Source organism: Thermobia domestica, chromosome 8 (assembly GCF_964235325.1).
Source record: "Thermobia domestica chromosome 8, izTheDome1.hap1.1, whole genome shotgun sequence".
NCBI classification, from domain to species: domain Eukaryota; kingdom Metazoa; phylum Arthropoda; class Insecta; order Zygentoma; family Lepismatidae; genus Thermobia; species Thermobia domestica.
Window position 1 is genome coordinate 106,680,475 of NC_137461.1, and position 17,860 is coordinate 106,698,334.

The following is a 17,860-nucleotide window of genomic DNA, read 5'->3' on the forward strand; positions in this document are numbered from 1 at the left end:
GCACATGATTCCGTGTTCGATTTCCGGCGGAGAGCATAAATTAATATAAAATCATTCACTTCCAATATTCATCTGTCTTCTTTAGCCTAATTTGCTGGAATGTTAAACTACTTTTTTTTTTTTTTAATTTTCAAAGGAAAACATCTTAGATTTCATGCTTCTTTACAGACAAAAAAAAAAAAAAAAAAAAAAATACGTGGTTCCTGAAAATGCACTTTTTGTTCCGTATATTTATACAAAGAAATGCTAACAAAATGCGTATTGTCGGAGGAGAGAGGTGTTTCTGGACCCCAAAGAAAATAAAGCGGAAAATATTTGCGGTAGCGATGCTTTCTATTCAGAGAAACTTGGCGAGCAGCATTTCAGATTTCAATAAAGTCATAGAAAAATTTGAAGCCCGAAAGATCGAAGAAAGACCTTCCATTCTAAAATAATGCATAGTTTATATAATTAAATAATTTTGTTTAACTGCGTGCATGCAATTTTCTTGCTTTTTTTCTTCTTTTCGGATTAACGCCCTCATTCATGGCTTACAGCACATACTATATATTCGATTTATCTCGTGTCCAATAACATGAGTGTAGAGGTTTTGTATATAAATAGTGTATAAACGTACATTGATAGTGGTTGTTTGAAAAAAAGGAAATAGCTTATATATTAAATTAATATTCGAGAGATAATTTAATCAATAATATACAAATAGAGCTTAAAAGACTTTCCTCTTCATATTTCCTGAATATTTCTTGGATAGGACTCAAGAATGCTGGGGGAGGGGAACACTTGCGCGTACCTACATACCTTTGATATTGCAACATTGCAACCGGTGCTTGTACAGACTACGATCCGCTACTGGTCTTGATGGAATACTCATGGCTTCCCAGCAAGCAGCGTGTTGTTCAAAGGCCCCACATCTTCCAGAACAGTTCGTGCCCCAGTTTTTACTCCTTGTGGACATAAATAAAATGGTAAAACATACCCCACCACACCATTACTGACGCTGGATGATGAGTTTTCTGGACCCGTGGTGTTCGGTCCTTCGCTTCTGCATATTATCTCCTGGCATAGGTTTTGTTGTTATATTTTTCCTTCACGGTGAAAATCGCTTCATCTATGAAAAGGATATTTTCATATCCATTGTTTGCATGCCACTGGACCAGTCATTTTGTTCTCTGACGCCTGATCGTTTTAAGCCTGTCATTCAAGCGATAGGGGGTGATCCGACAATATGCCTTCATAAGAAAAGCATCCCTGATGACTCACGACATCGTTTATGTAGCTCTCTGGCAATAATTTTCTGTTTCCGTAGTGGATTCCGGCATATGCGTTTTCGCACTGCTTTCATTCCCCACCTCCACCCCCCGCCTTGGTGTCCGTGCTGACTTCGGACATCCCGATCTTGACCGATCATTGAAGAAAAGTTCGCGGAATCCTGCGATGGCACGGTAAACAAATCGCAACGTAGTGTTCAGTGGTTGCAGGAGGTTGAATTTGTCCCTCGGTGTTTTTTACCACACGTGTGTGCAGGGCAGTTACAGCAATCCTGTTCTTCCTATCGCCCCATTCCATCTTTATACAATGAAGTTTCTTTTCCAACTGGCCCGTGTTCACTGCCAGAAAGTTCTTTTACGTCATAAACACAAACACTCACATGTATTTTTCTGTGTAGCTGTTGCAGGGACGTCTTCCTCCTGTGACGGAATTTATGGCAGAACGAGGTAACTTAGTTTAAAACATTATAAAGCAAAATTTACTTTTATTCCAGGAAAAGATAGTGGAAGATTTACAGGAAGAGATTCGGAAGTTGAAGGCGATGATTGTAAAGCATGAGAACCGAATTCGTACTTTGGAAGCACGAATCGCAGTTGGTGAGGAGGAAGGTAGAGTTGGTGACGGACTGGGAATGGGTCAACCACTGACGACTTCTGTCAATAATTCTGATCTGCATCCTTCTGATGAGTTAGCGCCTGACGAAGTGTAAATAACCAACATGATTATTTTGCAAGGTTTTTTTGCTCAGTTAAATAAAAAGAGCTTTCTTATCACTGCTAAAATAAAGAACCACTGTTCTGCAAATAGATCTTTAAAGTATTCACAAATGGACAAAGACAGTGGCCACGAAAACGAAGTTGTTCTGCTATACAAAGGTAGAGAAACAAGTGAAGGTAAGCATGTGATTAGTTATTTAAGAAAACACAAATATCCAAAAGTGTTTCTTTAGCAATATTTGTAATCACAGACTCTTAATTAAAAAAAAAAAAGAAGAAAGATTGGTTACAGTTTGCTAAAGAAATGCTCCAGTACCATTGATATTTTTTTAAGAATATATACATTAAAGAAAGATGTAATTATTTGAAAGGTATTTAAGTGGTGCTATTGCCTTAACGCGTAATCGAATAATGCAATTCGTCCAATGCCTTTACGGTTGGTCGTGATTTGTGTCTTCCCTTCCCTTTTGGCTAGACGTGTATTAGTTACATTACCTCATATAGAAACAGAGAGATAGATGTTTTTCTTGACCTTGGAAAAACAAAATTAAGTACTATTTTTACTTCTAATCTAATCTATAAATTTGCTTTTTGTAGTAGATACAGATATACAGTAGGTGGATGTTGTTCAACAGAGAGTGAAAGTAGAGACTTACACTTATGGTTTGTTGCTACACTTCTTTTTTTTAAAAAAATAATAATATATAAAGATAACTACATACTTTACACTGTGTGAGCACTACAGTTTTACTCTTTGTTTCGCCGAAAATTTGAACTAGGGATGTGACTTGGGAAATGACAGAAAATGTTTACATTTAAAAAGTATATATATATATATAAAATTGGTTTTAATGAGAGTTGATGTGGTATAGAAACATGTTTGCTGTGTAAATAAACTTGATTGAAGGTGTACTTGTCACGTGCTGTAGAATAACAGTTAGTAAATACATACATGTGAAGACAAGGATTTGTTGCTTTACAAGATGAAGTCTTAGAAATTGTCTAGTTCACAACAGTGAATCAAGAACGGACTTGTAACGAAGATTTTTTCCAGTAGGGATCTCTGTAGTCTTTGCACTTCTAATCTGAATAGAGAAACAGTTTTTGGGGCGATCAATATATGTATAGTCTGCAAATTATTATATTCTGCAAGACTTACTTGACAGTCAACAGTCGTCTGTGTTGATGTAAAAGTTAATCTATTGTGACATAGAATATTTCGTTCAGTTTGCAGAGAAAATAACTAAATTTTTAATGCTCCTTAATGTACAAATGTGTACATGGGAATAGTTAAGAGAAGACATCGTTTTTTTTTACTCAGTGAAAAGTTTTATCTGCAGTTGGCAAGGAGCTATTATTTTGAAATACTCACGTTCCTCGCCTTTTCTCTATTGTATGTTTAATCATAAGATATATTTTAATTTAACAAATTTAAGACATACCAACTTTTGGATTTTTTTAAAAAAAAATATTTAAGTGAAAAGAGCACCGTTGACTACAACTAATCTCTTAAAGTTTTGGAGAGTTGAAAAAACCCAATTTAGAAACATACGTTGATCCTCTTGATAGTTTGCAATGACTGCGAATCCCTACATGTGTTTTTTTTTTTTTTTTTTTTTTGTGTTTTAGATAAGTTTCATCGTATTAATGTCTATTTTCCATATGCTGTATTACTTAAAAATATAGATAAATAAAGAAGTCATAACGTGGACACTAATATTTTACAGGAACGATATTTCACCCAGTACACTCGGCTTCGTTTAATGGGAATAAAGAACATTTTTCTATCAAATGGAGCTAGTACTGAGTGAGATTATATTTTTTTAACAATTGACAAGTCCAGCGTTATAATTTTTTGGCATCTTTTATAATCACATGATGTTGATATGTGGTATTATTTGTAAAACATTAATTTACATTATATGTTCCATTTCGGTTGCTTTATACACACCACTGTTTTTTATTATTATTATTACATAGAAGAATCTGATTAATTACCTAGAAGAATCGTGTTTTGATAATAGAGAGAAAGTGCAATACCTCTTATATTTGAAGAGGTGTGTAACAAAATACATACAAGCGCGTTGTGATTTTCGTGTGCGTGGTTTGAATTGATTAGTTGTCACGAATTGATATGAAATATAATGATAATGTTTACGTCTGTTGCTGGTTAAAAATATTATATTCAAGTTAACGAGCTAAGGTTGTCAAATAGTGTTAACGACTTGTTAAGCACGCAGTTAATATATGAACACAGAAACGTGATTCTATGTAAAGTGTAAGTTGTTAAGTAGCTTGTAGCTTATCTTCGTTAAGGCATAAAGATTTTATTCTTTAAATAACCGCGAAGAAGTACTGCGAAATTGTTTCCTAAAATCTGTGTTTTATTTTTGCGGAAAACTATTTCTTGGTTGATTTTCAGAAAATAATGAAAACATTACTGTATTATACTTAAGAAATACAATATTAATCGCTTCGAGAGATAAAGAGGGGAGGTAGGAAGGAGAGAGACATTTAAAAAAATCAGAAAAGTAGCAGTGAAATGTACTTTTGTGTGATAATGTTTTCAGTATATTTTCTGGTAAGTAATTAATTAGTAATTAATTCCTATACCTGCTTCGCGATTCCTTTATTTCAGTTTATTCAAAATTGATTGTGATAATAGGTTTGCAGAGTTTGATATAAGAATAAACGTAAACAGTGTTCAGTAATAGTTTTACATATCGAATTTTAGTGTGAAAAACTTATCGGTGACAATGTTCTGTATTTATTTATTTAATCTAGTTTATATTTACTTTTCCAAGCCCAAGGGATTAATAGCTTCCAATAAATAATGGTCAATGAATTTTTTTAAAATTGTTTTCTATGTAACCATTTTCAAGGCTTAGTTTCAAAATCGGGTTAAAATATAGTCAACCGATTCAAGATTGACTACTTTAAGATATAGCATCAAATTCTTAAAGCATGTGTATAAACTATTTATTTTTATACAGATAATATGGAAATAATACGTATTATACAATTGTTGTTTGGAGCCAAGAAGAGTTTTATATTAAAATTTAAATTTTAGTGAGAAAGAATTAATGGAGTTAAAAAGTATTAAAAATATAATATAATTACAGTTATAAATGATAACTTGACGGTCTGTAGGTTTAAAAATGTGTTCATAAAATAATGTTTAGTTGAAATGTATATCTTGCAAATTAACCTAAAATATATTTTGCAGATCTCTTAATCAGTGGTTTTTTAATGCTTTGGTGTAAAAGTGATGTACAGTTTTATTCTTAGTGGATAAGTTAACGAAAAGGCAAACCAGGAACAGTGCAAATAATATAACAAATGGTGTTGATTATATTTTTCAGCTAGTCGTATCAGCACAATAAAAAGGTGCTTTGCTATTATTGGTTATTCGTAATTGTTGTCCATTTTTTGTTTGTTTGTGTTTTCTTCAAATATAGTGCAGACGTAAGTTATTATATTGTAATCTTTCTTAGTTTCTTTTAAATGAATTTAAAACAAAAATAATTGCCCCACTGCTTCGCACATCAAACAAAAATCATTCACATATTAGGGCTATTTTTTGTAGTTGGTATTTTATATGGATACTGAGTTGAGGCATCAGTACATTTTGTATAAACTGTAAAGTTTTTCTTTTTTTTGTAATATATTGTAATTTATAAATTGGCCCTTTGTAAAAAATATTCCATGACATTTTTCTTCCTTTTTTTTTTTTTGTAGTAGTATGAGTATAGCGCACTTTTGTTTGTTAATGCTTTATTATTATTATTACTATTATGAAACACCACTCATGTGGGCTGGCTTTCTTTTGTTTTGTTAGCGGTAATTGCGCGTGTAAAAAAAAAAAAAAAATCTCAGAATATATTGTAAGGTTAAAGTGTGGTTCACAATTCACTTAACGTAACGTAATATGAAACCAAATGAACGTAACGCAAGATCTTATATATAAAGAATTACTGTTTGTAAAGTACAGCAAACATTTGGACTAGTTACCGCGAGCAGACTAGATGTGATGCAGAGTTGTTTCGTACAGTTTATTATTATTATTAAAAATTTTCTTCTTCTAAAGAAAAGGAAGACATAAATGTATCCAAGAAAATGTATTTACATATAACTTATTTGTAGCTCTTGTCTGATACAAGAGTGTAAATAATATTACATTTTTAAAAATCTTTTGGCACTTTTTGTATATATATAATTTATGTGTTTATAGTATGTTGAGTATACATGGTTATATTTTCTCGTGGAACTATTCATGGCAGATGATTTACACCAATATTGTTAACAATGTTGTAATGATCTAAGTTCTGTTTTCAAAAGCAATGTAGTATATAGTTAGGTATGTTTAAGTTTAAAGTACAGTTAAAGCAACTTCGAAACAGTTGAGCAAAATGTAACGGATGTTTGCGTACACTGAATTTCAGAATGCGTTGAGCTTTTGCTGAATTTCAGATACTTTTTCTGAGTGAAAAAAAAAAAAAAAAAAGTTCGCGCAGTAACTAGCAATCAATCCAAAACGTGTTGCAGTGCCTTGTTTTTTTGTTTTTTTTTTTTTTTTTTCTGAGACAATAGTGAATGTATTATGTTGAGTTCTTGCCTCTCATTGCAAGTCATAATTAATTGTTTGTATAGAAACACTTAAGTTGCCCTACTACCGATAGTCGTATGAAATTTGTTCGCAATGTTCAACCCATAAATGTTACAACGTATGATTTACGTATTCCCGTTACTTTTTGTACAAAATAATTGTGTTTTAATCCGATTGGTGGAATTTAACGTTCCATTTCAGTACCGTCACCGATATGAGATGGGAACTACTGTTTATAAAGTGGAATCCGAACCAATGGTCAGGGTTGTGTCCACTGAGAATCAAAACCGGACCACACGCACATAAAGCATGTGCATTAGCCACGTGGTGACGAAAGAGATACGCCTAATGAGATGTGAAAGCACGTAAATGGTAAGTGCAGATGTTGGACATCTATGAAAACGATTCCTGAGCCACAGATGGTCGAAGGTAAAAGAGTGGGAAATGATTGTACTGTAGATTTTAATTTGTCTGTGATTTGAACTGCGCCTATATTAATGCCCATATGTGAGCACACTTATCCTGAATAGAATAATTTTCCATTTACATGTACATTTGTGAACTGCGGCATGTGCAAATTGAGGTAGGAAAACAATTCTGAGTTAATATGAAATTACCAGAGTATTCATAATACATAGTTTCCCTGTTTCGAAGTTCATCAGCTAATGTTAAAATTGTCAAGAGCACGTGGTATATTGAAATTTCCATTAAGCTGTGGTTGCACGTTAATAATGCATCAGCAGAGGAAAAGTTAATCAAAAACCATTAATAATACGCCGAGTTAAGATGTTTTATATGCGTATTACGTTATGCTAAATAATTCTGAACCAGTTAAAAGAATATAATGAATTATCTTTTCCATAAAGAGAAGACTTGTTATTATTGTTGTTACATTACTAACTTTTATATAATAGTTTTCCTTCTTTTATTTGTCAGTTAATCAAATCAAAACCGAATCAAATTAGCGTGTTTTGTAGTTTGCAGATGTATTTCGAAGTTTTGTTTTCACTTTAAAGTGAACCATATACATATTGTAATTTTGATTTCGAACTGTACCACATTATATCCCTTTTATTCGGAACAGTATAATTTATGGAATTTGCTACTAGAAATAAAAATTTACAGTACAAAATGCAAATGAATGCATAAAGAAGAAGAAAATATTATGAAACCGTGCCTTTATTCTAAAGCATTTTCTAATTTGAAAGTTTCTTTTGTACAATTTTCTGTGAAGTGACATTAATAAAGATACAATTAAGAAATATTTTCTGTTTATATATTTTTTTAAAAGAGTTAATATTGTGACCAGTGTAATATCCTATGTTGTGTACAGTCACGATCAGTATTTCTTGTTGGCTGTAGATATAATTTTTATATACGTATATACGTAGCTTCGAATGTTTTTCTTTAAATTGCAAGTCTGATAACTGTTTTAAATGGCTCAGACTGTGTTTTCATCGTCTAAAACACACTTTTTAAAGCTTAGCGTCCCACGATTATGTTCTTGATGCTAAAGGACACGCATGATTAACGGTAAGTTGAGACTATATACAGTGGATAATACTGAAATTGATGTGAGAAGACACCAACTTTTTATCACTCCAGGGAATAGCCTTTGAAAGTAGAGAAAAGGTAAAGATAAGTGCTACAGAATATAGGTACTGTTATTGAATGTTACGAAATTTTATGGTTTGGTAAAGAAAAAGTCACGAAATTTCATTTTGGAATTTTAGTAGACACCCTGTATAAGCTTTTAGACATAACAGATCGATCCTTACAGGCTCTATTCCGGTTACATCACAGCTGCACAATATTACAGCCTTTAGAATCGAAATCTGGGTGATAAACTGGGACGAGAACATTCTCCTCTTTTTTAGTTTTCTCTGTAATAATAATGAAATATGATTTTTTTTTTCTACTTCTCCCTTAACAGCAATTCCATATTTCTGGTTTTATGTTCATTAAACATGCTTCCCGTGCGCTTATACAGTGCGTTTCAAAACAATGACAACGTGTGAGAGATGATTCTGACACCAAGATAAGACAAAACGTATAGACCAACCGGCGCATAAATACTTCTTCCTTTCAGCATTACGAGCAGCCGAAGGTTTGTATGAAAAATGCAAGAACAGTCACAACTCGAGAACAAAATCATGGATAAAACGGAATCCCCATTATTTTTAGTCGTAGATTCCATTAATGCACAATTGGATGTGGTGCAGGGGCAGCACAAGCGTGATCCCTATATATATATATATATATATATATATATATATATATATAAAATTAGGGTGGTTCTTAATTTTCGATTTCCGAATTTCTTTGCTCCTAACCCCTAAATTGGTTTCATGTCGGACCAAATTAATCTGTGAAAAAAAAATGGGCTCAATCGAAGAATATTTAACCGACCCCCAAGCGTATAGTATATGGTAAAAGTTTGTAATAAACTCCTGTAACTTAAAAATGGCTGAGGGAAAGGAATCATATCTTGGATAGAGTTTGTAGTAGAAGATCCATACCTGATACTGAGTAGTGACCGAGATGAGGCATATCTTTACGTCCACCATCTTGGATTCGAGCACAAAATTTTAAATAGAAATGACCTCGTATGATATATCATTTTGAGGTAGCTTTTGACGACAAACAGACGTCTGCCTTTATTTTCCACTTATCTCTGAACATGTAATAATTATCAACTATGGAAAATAAAAGCTCCGAAGTAATAAAACTTAATATTCTGAGAGTTTATATCTCTGTACGGGCTGCAGATTTATAAGACTCTCAACGTGGGTTGAATATATTGAAAAACATTGTGGTGGTGAATGATGTTGCAGAGAGAGGTGTGAAACTGATACAAGAATACGGGAACATTTTAACAAAGGACGAAAAAGAGAAACAATGCATATTGCAGATAGCCAGTGAACAGAAAAAAGTATCCATATGCTACAAAAATTGGCTTAATGATGCAGTAGAATTTGGCTAGTTATCCACAGCCTTCAGCTTTCTCTTATTATCATTTTAAACATTCATTATATTATTTATGTAATTTCATTTCATATAAATAATTTCAATATATGCTGGTGTGTATTTCGACGGGATGTAATTATATAACTTATATTTGTCGCCATTATTATTTAACTTTGTGCTGGAATACGCCATAAGGAAAATCAAAGATAGTAACCAGGGCCTAGAGTTGAACGGCATTCACCAGGTTATGGCATATGCTGATGATGTAAATTTAATAGGGGATGATAGGAGAACAGTAGAAATAAATGCAGAGATCTTATTAAACGCTTGCAGGGACATGGGTTTAGAAGTAAATGCAGAGAAAACTAAATACATGGAAGTGCGTCGGGACCGTAATACGACAAATTGTGGAGGCGTTAAAATATTAAATAATGCTTTTGATAAAGTGGATACTTTCAAATATTTAGGATCAATATTAACAGACGAAAATCATATTCACGAAGAAATTAAATGTCGACTAAAAGCAGGGAATTCGTGTTACTACTCGGTTCAAAATCTCTTGTCGTCGCGAATTCTGTCGAGGAATTTGAAGCTTAAAATATATAAAACGATAATCATGCCTGTTGTTCTGTATGGTTGCGAAACATGGTCCCTTACTCTGAGGGAAGAACATAGACTGAAAGTATTTGAGAACAGGATCCTGAGAAGAATATTCGGACCCAAGAGGAACTAGAATGGGGAATGGCGGAAGCTTCATAACGAGGAACTACATAGTTTATACGGTTTACCCAACATTGTTAGGGTCGTCAAGTCTAGGAGGCTTAGGTGGGCAGGTCATGTAGCTAGAATGGAAGAAAGTAGAAACGCTTTCAAAGTCTTGACTGGTAGACCCATAGGAAAACGACCATTAGGAAGACCTAGACGCAGATGGGAGGATAATATTAAGATGGATCTCGCAGAGATAGGAATACAAAGTAGAAACTGGATGCAATTAGCTAAGGATAGAAGTCAGTGGAGAGCTTTTGTGAACGCGGCACTGAACCTCCGGGTTCCATAGGCCATAGAGTTAGTTAGTTAGTTATATAATTATTTCCTTGTTACATGTATGTAATAGTTTATTAATATTTCAGTAACCTATAAAGAAAAAAACAATATTGAAATATAATAAACTATTATTTCAAAGCTAAAAAGAATTAAATGACCAGAGATAAGTTGAAAATATAGGAAGATATGTTTTTATAATGAAAGGTTACCCAAAAACGATGTCACAAAACATCATTTCTATTTAAAATTTTGGGTCCGAATAAAAAATTGCGGACTTCAAAATGGCCGCCATCATGCTATTTCTCAAGGTCAGATGTGGATTACTTCCAATCCCTGTATCCAAAATTTGGTCCCTTTCCCTTCAGCTGCTTTAAAGTAAGAAGGGTTTATTCCAGACTTTTCCTATATATTAACATATTGGATATGCATTCAAACTTTAGGTCGCTTGGGGGTCGGTTAAATATTCTTCGATTGAGCCCATTTTTTTCATGGATAAATTGGGTCCGACATGGAACCAATTTAGGGGTTGGGAGCAAAGAAATTCGGAAAAAAAATTCACCATGTAATTAAGGACCACCCTAATACATATATATTTATATAAGATTTTTATCAAAAGTTAAATGACAAAAATAAACAACCATCAAGTACAGTACTTCAACGTACCAAAACCATAATACAGCGTGTATCAAAAAGAATCATCCGGTTTTAAACAATAATATCTATTCTGTTTTTCAGAGATGTGAGTGAACAACGTACTGTTGGAAAGAGGAACACCTCTAGTTGTACATGGTTTCCGCTAGGTAGCAGCAGTGTGCTTGAGTGAACGCCCACTACGGTTCTGGTTAAAATGGCATCTGGACTACAGAAAGCGTTTTGTGTACTACGTTTTGCGGAGTGCAAGTCAGTGATAACTGTTCAGCGTGACTTTCGTACTAAGTATGGTGTGGATCCTCCTACTGCACAGAGCATTAGACGATGGCATGAACAATTCCGAACAACAGGTTGTTTGTGTAAGGGAAAATCACCGGGACGTCCTCGAGTGTTTGACGCAGACGTGGAGTGCGTCCGTCAATGTTTTACACGCAGTCCGCAGAAATTTGTTCGTCGTGCAGCTCGACAGCTCAACATGCCCTCGATGTCTGTCTGGCGTGTGTTGCGTCGTCGTTTCCACATGAAACCATAGAGAATTCAGCTACTGCAAGCTCTTTGTGAAGATGACAAAGAACGACGTATGGAGTTTTGTAATTTCATTCTTGGCAAGATTGCAGAGGACGACAGTTTTGTTCAACGCTTAAGGCCTTATGCAGAGTCGTTCTGCCCGGTGATTAGTGTCATATTAAAGAGTTCGACTAACATATGTTTCCTGCAGTAGTCAGGTTTTTAGTATGACACTAATCATACTTCAAAACGACTCTGCATAAGGCCTTTAGTGTTTAGTGACGAGGCAACATGCCATTTGAATGGAAATGTGAACCGCCATAATGTGCGAATATGGGGAACGGAACACCCACATGAAGTTGTACAACATGAGAGGGACTCGCCAAAAGTTAATGTGTTTTGTGCAATTTCCCGAAAAAGGGTGTACGGTCCATTTTTCTTTGCCGAGAACACTGTGACGGGGATAACCTACCTTGATATGCTTGAGTACTGTCTTTTCCCACACAGTTGGAGACTGATTCGAATGATTTCATCTACCAACAGAATGGGGCACCGCCACACTGGCATGGGAAAGTGCGGGGATTTTTAAATCGAACGATTCCACAACGATGGATCGGTCGCACTGGACCAAATGATGCAGCGTTACATTACTGGCCTCCAAGGTCACCTGACCTTACTGTATGTGATTATTTCTTGTGTTTTTTTTTTAAAGACTCCGTTTATGTGCCTCCGTTACCAAGCACATTGAATGAACTGCGACATCGCGTAACGGCAGCTGTGGAAGCTGTAACTGAAGACATGCTAGCTGCAGTTTGGGACGAATTTGAATACCGCATGGACATATGCCGTGCATCTCACGGGGGGCACATTGAACACCTATGAACAGGTGCAATAAAAAATTTTTGTGAGTTTCACTATCATGCAAAACAAAAACTATTTGTATATATTTATTAGTTTCAGAAATAAAGACTTGCCAAAGTGGATGAATCTTCTTGATACACCCTGTACATCATTCAATTTTAAACAAATCTGTTAGAATTCGAGAGAGAGAGCTACACATGTTTGATTAATTTGCTTTGTCTCATGTACACTTGAAACTCGTGGAGGAAGAGCTAAAACGAAATGACATCTCATGGTTATGCTTTTCAGGCTAATAGAAACTGATAATTAAATGCGAAATAATTCGTGGAATGAGAATGTTGGAAAAAATGGAGAAGCTCCAAGAAATCTGACGGACACGATGTTGTCCACCACATACTTTCGTGGCCTGGTATCGAACGAGGAATTTCTCGCACCAGAAATAAGTGCTGAGCCTTCTATCACTGAGTCGCATGCTCCCGCTTCGAAAGAAGAACTGTGATTCGATAGATTTATCGGCCGAGTAAATACTATGTGATAAACAAGTGTACAGAAAGTACTGACGCTCGAAACATAGAAACCGTAGAATTTTCTCCCGGAAACGGTAAGTACGTTTTTTTTAGGCCAGTTATTCACAATTGGGGCCTATTTCTCAAAACTAATAGTCTTCTAACAGTGTAAAACTTTTCAAAACCAAAATTTGCAACTGTTTATTCCATAAAACCATGACAAATTGGAGGTATCGGTATTAGTATTTAGAAATGACTTCCAATATTATTATAGTATTTCTTCACAAAATTTTACGATTTGTAAGGAATATATTACAAGATCAATAGTTTTGAGAAGTGGGGCTCTAGTGGGTTGCGAACTCCAGGGATCGCAGACAGTAAGGAAGAACTGTATGGAGCTAACGAAAAGGAGGTCGTATTGTTCGAGGAGCTGAGAACAACTACTATAGAAGACACATATTAGTGTGTCCTCCCTTTTTTAACTGTGGGGTTATATGATTTTTTGAATGTTCGTCACCGCAGAAACAAAAAGTATTTGCTCACTTATGTCTTGTTTTGGGTTTTGTACCCCTATGCAATCTTTGAGTTTTACGTCCCACCTTTTTTAGTATTTTTAGGGAAAGGTCCCCTTGCCTGTATATGGGGAGGGGAGCACAGAACAACCATCATTGGAGGTACTATATAGTATAGAAGAACATATTACACTGATTTGATGTTATTCTTTCGAACTGCAAGACTAAATGAGAATAGGATAAGCTCATCACCGCAGGAATAAAATTTGTCATGTCCATTGTTGTAAGTTTTACATACAACCTTTTTAGTGTTTGACAGACTCACATCTGAGGAGGGGGCACCCAGGAAAATGGTCACTCGTGCGACTTCGTACAGTATAGAATATATTACAATGATTTGATGTTAGTTTAGTGTGTGTTAGATTAGTACTAATAATAATAATCAATGTAATAGAGGATTTCAAGTAATAGAAGAAATAAGAAGGCGGTACAGAAGATAGAATGTTAAAAATAAGATTGGCTTCTGTCCCTGAAGATGTCAATCCATTTATAGTCATACATAACAATCTATTTCAACTATTAAATTATCTTTTAAAAAATGTAGAACAACATGATCACGTAGGAATTACCATTACAAATGAAAGAGAAGGTCACATACCATTGAGAGTTTCATTTAGAGAGACTAGAAATCTATCAGTAGATGTAGTATGGGGAAGTTTTGAGCATGTACTACAAAGCAATGCCTTCTTCCTCATTAATGAAGATTGTTTAGTAAACATACATCAGATAAGGATGCCCAGAGGATATGGCTTACGAAAACAAGGAGTATTAGATATCAATGAAAAAATGAAATGAAATCTTTAAGTTTTACGTCCCATGGTTAAGCTGGTTAGGCTAAAGGAGACGATGATGATGAGAAATGAGTGAAATGAAAAAAGTGGGAGGAAACGGGAGAACCCCGAGCACGGTGTTTGTCCACCACAAAGTCCACACGGAGCGAGCTGGGATCGAACCAAGGACCCCAAGCACCGAAGGTGAACGCTCTATCACTGAACCACCGCGCCCCCTATATAGCAATAAATTTATCAAGTTAAAAAGGGGAATTATTCAAAGTAAGAACGCTGAGACGATGTGTTGAGCACGAGGTATTGTAGTTGAGGAATAAGAGAGCATAATGAAGAAATGCATAAAATATATCAAAATCAAAGTAACTATGTAGTAGACGAAGAGGTGGTGAATCTATGTAAAGCAACAAAGGTGGACTTAACAAATGATGGAGTAATTTCTGAAATTTAAAATTTTCACATTTAAGTAACTAAAATTGGAAGCAATATCATGTATGAAGCCGCATCGAGTGATAATGAAAGAACACCTACAAATTTACTTTATATATTTTAGATGGACATTACCATGTAATTCAAAGTTTGACAGTGTGTTTTAGATGCTGATATTGTGAGGTATGTCAAGAAATATTACACGAAAAGTGGTCATTTGAAAAGTTGTACTGCTGTATGCTTTCGGTGTCATTAAAAAGTAAAATGTAGTATTTGTAAATGCTAGTACCGTGTGAATATTGTAGACGAGAATCTAATTGACAATTATGGTATGATTACCGTAAGACAGTCTCTTATGAAGATAGAAAATCATCATGTGAAAATATATTTTAAAAATGTATGACACTTTACAGTGTGAAAAAGAGTGGAACTCTCATGTGTGGAGAGACTGTCATATTTGCAACATCATCGTACCTGAAGATCATAAACGTTATATGCAAATAAATAAGAGATCAAACAAAAGAAAGAGTAATACGAGTAAAGAAAGCTATGATCATATTTTTTGGTATAGAAGCTCGTCAAGATGAAAAAAAAAAAAAAACGAAGGAAATTCATTTCAGCAATACAGAACTTACTTGTAAGTCAACAGATTTGTTGTGTTGAAGATGTCGAGATAAGAAACAATTGTAATTTGTGATAAGCGTGAACAACTATTTGAGGGAGGTTGTATAGAAGATTTTTTAACTCACTTAAGACAACGGAGTCCACACATTAATCATATTCCGTGCGTAGCTCATAACGCGAAAGGTTATGATGCTTATTTCATACTAAAAGCTATGATCGAGAATTCAAGTAGAAGCCAGGTGTGATGATGAATAGAGCGATAATTGTTCCCTAGGTATTCTTCCAATGCCGTTAAGTAAGGTAACTAAGACATTCGATTTTCTAAAGAATACTTTCCACATTATTTAATACCAAAGAAAATGAAACGTATGACAGTGTGCTTCCAGACATGAAGTATTATGGTGTAGACATGAAGATGGATGAAAGAAATTTATACAATGTATAATGATCATCAAAACGACTTTTGCTTGAAAGAAAACTTTTTAAAATAGTGTGTTCAAGACGTAGACGTTCTACACCATGCTTGTCTTTCTTTATGATTACCTTCGAGGAAGAAATAAACGTAAATCCCTTGTTTGAATATATCATCATCCCTAGAAATGTTTGTGAAAGAAGGAACTTTTTAAAGTAAAACATCATTGATATCTTACCAAAGAATGGATATTCTGGAGAAATGTTCAATCCATTGATGGAGTTCAATGGTTAACATTGGGGACAAAAGCAAGGAACATTGATATTGTAAACGCTGCACATACTAGCGAAAAGCGAGTGGTATCAACGAAAGTAGATGGAGTATGGACAGAATAAATAAATAAAAATAATAATAATAATAATAAAAAAAAAAAAAAAAAAAACAGGTAGAATACATATTTTCGAATACCAAAGATTTAGGTTTCATGGTTGTAGATTGTATTTCTCAAGTGAGAGATAAATCTATATAGGCCTATAACAATGCTGCACACCTCATGGAATTTTGATATTAAGCAACAAAGAAGATTCAAAGATTAAAAAAATTTAAGAAGTTCACGAAATATGAGGCTTTAAAAACAAATAGCAGAAAATTAAGAGATGAAGTATGTTATAGATCATCCGTGAACAAAGAAGACATCATTTTCAATACTTGAATCCTCGTGACGCATTCTATGGAGGTCGTATGAATGCCGTACAATTGTATCATAAAACACAAGAGCCTGATGAAATAGTAATGTACGAAGGTGTAAAAAGTTTGTATTCACATTGCAGCAAATATAAGAAATTTCCAATTAAACACCCGACAATCTATTTGCGTGGAAATGCGAATTCCTCAAGCATTAAAAATGAAGGATTAGTGAAGTTGATAATCCTGTCAGCAAAAACTCTTAACCCTGCTTTGCCTTATAAATCAAATGAAAAATTAATATTTCCACTTTGTCGTACATGTTGTGATGAATTAATTCAGACATCATGTAATTACATAGATGAAGAACGAGTTCTATATGGAACATGGGTAACAGACGAGATAAGGAAAGCGCTAGAAGGATATAATATAATGGAAATTTAAAAGATTTGGGCATATGATTTTGTTGAATATGATCCAAGAACGAAGAGTGGTGGATTCTTTGCAGAATACATCAATCCCTTTCTTAAAGCAAAAACGGAAGTTAGTGAATGGCTTTCATGGTGTGAGACAGATGAGGTAAAGTATATTGAAGAATTTTATGAAAAAGTAAAATTAGAAGCACAAAAAGTTCAACATAATCCAGCACTTAGAAGTTTAGCTAAGCTAATGTTGAATTCATTTTGAGGGAAGTTTGGTCAGAGTGAAAATATGGGACAGGTGAGCATCATCAGTGAACCCAAGGTATTTCAATTAACATAATATGATGGCGATGTTCATCTAATAGTTCCAGTAAACGATAACACATTATATATATATATATAAACTGGAAGTCCACGGATAAAGCTTCTGTTTCACTTTCAACAGTAAACGTTATTATTGCAGCGTACAATATCACCCATGCGCGTCTTGAGTTGAATATTTAGATCAGTTAGAAGACAGTATTGTATTTTGATAACGACTCAGTGACTTACACGCAAAAACCTGGTGAATATACGATTCTATCTGGAGACTATTTAGGAAACCTAACCAATGAATCTATAGAGTATGGTAAGGATGCTTATATTGTTGAATTTGTATATGCTGCACCTAAAAATTATGCTCCCCAGTACACAAAAAAGTGATAAGTAGTGAGTGAGGTGGAAAATTTTCCATTTCGGAAAATTTTCCGTTCTAAAAACATATCAGTAATCAAGTAACAATTCCTCAGCTGTCATGAAATTGATT

At 34.3% G+C, this 17,860-nt stretch overlaps 1 protein-coding gene across 2 annotated transcripts in view; it reads left to right on the forward strand.

Annotated features, from left to right (window-relative positions):
* The window catches only part of coro (protein coronin), a 47,652-nt gene extending 39,797 nt beyond the window's left edge, over positions 1-7,855 (forward strand). For both annotated transcript variants that reach the window (XM_081768844.1, XM_081768843.1), the window contains exon 9: positions 1,763-7,855. In XM_081768844.1, coding sequence (XP_081624970.1) covers positions 1,763-1,978 — 216 coding nt within the window. In that variant the 3' untranslated portion in view covers positions 1,979-7,855. The remainder of the gene's footprint in view (positions 1-1,762) is intronic.
* Positions 7,856-17,860: the final 10,005 nt, after the last annotated feature.